Consider the following 3,978-nt stretch of genomic DNA (forward strand, 5'->3'; position numbering starts at 1 on the left):
TCGCCTACATCGTCCATATAGGACGACTCGGGAACTCAACTCCTACCCCGGGCAGCTCACCTATCCCCTTATGCCCAGGGGAAAGGTATCAAGCCGTTTGACAGCTGATGCTGGCTGTCAAACCGGCTTTTACGCAAAACAGGCGGGAGGCAGCAAACAGCTGCGACCGACGAAATCGCCTGCCACCGGAAGTCTCCAAAAAATAACATTCTGAGTTAATTAAAAATATATTGTTCTTCAGACTATAAACTGAAATTCTTGTTCATGGGTTGTTTTAATAATTTGTTATATAATTTCAGAAACTCCCTTGTATAGTAGTTTTTATTCAGTTTTTCCTTCAAAATGAAACTATGAAGATGCCTATTTTCATTTTATAGAGAGCAAAATCAGACCAACAAAGTGATAAAATCCAGGTGTCGGATAAAATGAATGAATGTGTTACAACAATCAAAACACATTGTGTAGCAATTCTCTCCCTCCCTCTCCAGGATATTACTTGGGAAAACTTGAAAAGCAAAGGGAGAACACAGGAATATTAAAAATGACAGACATTCCTTCCCCAATAAAGTTTTATTTATTTTTATTCCACCTGTATTTTTCACAAATAATTCAAGCTGGCAAATTCTCCCTCCTCCTATTATTTCTCCTAACCCTGTGAATTGGATTGGGCTGTGAGAGCAGTAACTGGCCATTATCTAGCCAGCTTTCATGCCTAAGGCAGGAGCCATTAATTTCACAATAGAAACTTTTTCTGAAAGTTCCTTTTGCTTAGCCTGGCTTACCTTGCAAGTTTTTTGAGGGTAAAACTATGTGGGAGACTGTAGCCCTATCAGCTCCGTTTTAGTATGTTTAGTGGACATGTCTTTGACCTGGATAACCAGTTAACACATTCTCTTTCTTTTGGCCTTTTGTAGGACTCAAAGAGTGCTTTTCACCAAGTGTGGTTTGACAATCCTAAGAGCATTTCTCTGAAATCAGCCTATGCAAAAGAACATGGTCTCAGGGGCATTGGGATGTGGAATGCAAATTGCCTGAATTACTCGGCAAGTGATGCAGCTCAACGGCAAACAGAAACAATGTGGAAAGCCTTGAAAGGCGCATAATTTATGAATTCAGACAGCCACGAATGATTAGTTAAGTTTTTAAATGGATACAGTATAGTGCACAGGAAAAAGCTTGGAAGACTACTTGATGTTCATTTACCTTGTTCCACAATGAGATATGTGCCTCGTTCCTCAGAGCTGTGACATTTTATTTATTTCTCCATAAGGAAAATAATTTACATCAACCATTCTAAGCATGTCCTCTAATTCCAGGAAAGGAAAGGGGAAATATATGTCATAAATATGGCAAATAAAGTTTTTTTTATAATTAGAGTAAAAGGTTTTTGCTTAAAGCATATGACTTGTAAAATCAATAATTGGAGGGGAAGCGGAGGGTTGCATCAATGAACTGTTTTTAATTTACAGTTTGGTTCAGAATATGTTGTTCTGTGTACTTAGTAAATTAAACTAAATTTTTTTTTAAAGTTTTTTATTTATAATACAATTAAAACAAAAATGGACATACGTGGCATTCCAGAGTAAATATTCCTAACAATTTGTTTCTCATGATACAAAAACTTAATACATCATCCTTAACCTCTATATAAACCTCATTCTTCTACACAATACAATTATATATACAATTATATGTACAATTATATGTATGTTTCAATCCTATCGTTAGCTTAAGATCCGAGCGGTTCTCCTTGATTCATACCAGCGGTAAAATTTGTCCCAGATTTCGAAATATTCCAGTTCTGTCTTATCTTTCATAGCCATTGTAACCCTGTCCATCTCTGCACATGATAAAATTTTATACAGGATTTCTTCTTCCGTTGGAATTCCCTTATTCCTCCAATTTTGAGCATAAACCAATCTGGAAGCCGTTAGAATGTGTAGCATCAAATAGAGTATGCCTTTGTCATACTTCTGCGTTGTTATACCTAATAGGAAATTTTTCTAAATTTTTCTTGAAGCAGCTTTGATTTTTAAGATTATGTATAATTAATGTTTTCATTTAATATATACCAGAATTAGAAGTATTTGGAATGTAAAAGTCGAGTTCTTCTGGAAAGTGTTGTAAAATTTTAATATCCTCTTTCTTATCTTCTTTTGCTCAAAGCAATTTGTACTTTTCTATCAACAGCACATTGAGGCCTAATTCCTTGGTGTAAGGATAGGTTTACAACTTGTCTTTCAGGCTGAAGAATTTGAAGGAAGAGCTTGTCTAAGTTTACCACAATGAGATTTACATTCCAGAAACTCATTCTCTAAGGACAAGAAAAGGTCCCAAATCTAAGTGCCTATTTTTAAGCAAACTATTAAATATATCTCTAGATTGCTTGGCCTTGTAAAATTAACCCTGTTTCAGTCTTTCCAAAGGAAAATACACTTGCTAACAAGGAATAGCTCCAACAGATTATGGAGCCAACGAATTTGTGTAGGCTAGTTCACATTATCTGCTTCTTTCATTCTTTCATCTCTTTGTCATAAAGAACATTAAAACATTTCCACCCATCTATAGGAACAAACCAATGGCAATTCTGACAACACAAAACCCAGACCATTTCTGATGCAATGTTATCATATTGTCCTTAACAGTAATAGCTTACTGTGCTTCTTTCTGGTATTGTTAATATCACTAAGAAGCTCAAAACAGCAATATTGCAGTTATGAGAGGATATTTGCCTTGGATGGTATTTTTACCTATTCACACATGTTCTCAGTTATACCTTTTTATGGTGAATTAGGGCAGAGGCAACGTTAATGATTTTCCCATGTTTTGGTAGTATTTCAGTAAAGCTTTGAAAGCTCACTGGCCCTAATCCATCCATCCATCCTCCCTCCCTCCCTCCTTTCTTCCATGTCATGGTCATAGCAATTCAGAAATATGTTTACCATTCAGCCTTCCTTAAGTAAACTTGTTCCTATATCACTTTAATGATATGTATTAGCTATTAATTTTACAAAACTTTTGTGCAGGAAGATAGAATTTTGTTAATTCAGAATCAGTAAAATCCTTGCGAGTAGAACACACATTAGTTTGGAAACATCAAAGGAAACCTCTATTTTTTCTGTTACAAGCGAAAATATAGACGTGCTTGAACTTCAAACATTTAAATATTAGAATGTAACTGAAGAAAAGAATTCATTTCTCTAGCCTCGTTTTATAGTAGTTAGAAACTGGCAGTCTGATTGTTTGAAAGTGCTGTTTAAGCTTGAGAACAAGAAAAAAAATGTTTTGTATTATGAGATAAAAGCAATCAACTGGTTCTGTTTGCCCAGGTTCAACTTCCCATATTCACAGATTCTGAGTAGTAAACATTTATTCATTCAGCTACACCAGGAAGCAAAACTGAAAACACACATTTACTTTATATAGTTGTTTTTTTACAGTAATAAAAAGTGTATTGGTATACATGACAATTGAGTAACACAGCCATCAAATGAATGTGGCTTACAGTAAAAAAAAGCAACCCAAAAAGCTGAAAAAAAATTTGAGAAATAAAAAAAACGTTTACTAATCTTTACTATCTTTAGTCATTGTTCTCCCTAACCCAGATGTGCTATTGTTATAGCAAACTGTTCAATTAAATAGACTAAAGTCATTCTACTCCAAGAGATGATATACAATGGGAGGATAAGGGATTGAAGTCAATCTAGGCATTTCTTCACCATTCCCTAGTAGTCCTTCCAAATATTTATTTGGAGGTTTTCTCCCTCCATTAACAACGCTGTTGCAATGGATGCAACTGGGGTTCTCCCCTCCAAGCTTGTTATTTCTGGTTTGTAGTGCTGTTGTCACATCAGCAACAGAATCAATGAGTGGTTTAGCAATGAATAATTTTTCACTAGAACAAGTTTTGTTATTTTTAATCAAAATAACTAGGTTTTTGAGTAACTACAGACTGAAGAATTTCATGAAAAAGGTTAG

The 3,978-nt window shown here is 35.0% G+C and overlaps 1 protein-coding gene across 1 annotated transcript in view; it reads left to right on the forward strand.

Moving 5' to 3' along the window:
* Window positions 1–1,103, forward strand: part of LOC107285239 (di-N-acetylchitobiase-like) — a 14,373-nt gene extending 13,270 nt beyond the window's left edge. The window contains exon 7 of the mRNA XM_015813412.1: window positions 915–1,103. Coding sequence (XP_015668898.1) covers window positions 915–1,103 — 189 coding nt within the window. The remainder of the gene's footprint in view (window positions 1–914) is intronic.
* Window positions 1,104–3,978: the final 2,875 nt, after the last annotated feature.

This window comes from Protobothrops mucrosquamatus, unplaced genomic scaffold (assembly GCF_001527695.2).
Source record: "Protobothrops mucrosquamatus isolate PMUCROS unplaced genomic scaffold, P.Mucros_1.0 scaffold155, whole genome shotgun sequence".
NCBI classification, from domain to species: Eukaryota; Metazoa; Chordata; class Lepidosauria; order Squamata; family Viperidae; genus Protobothrops; species Protobothrops mucrosquamatus.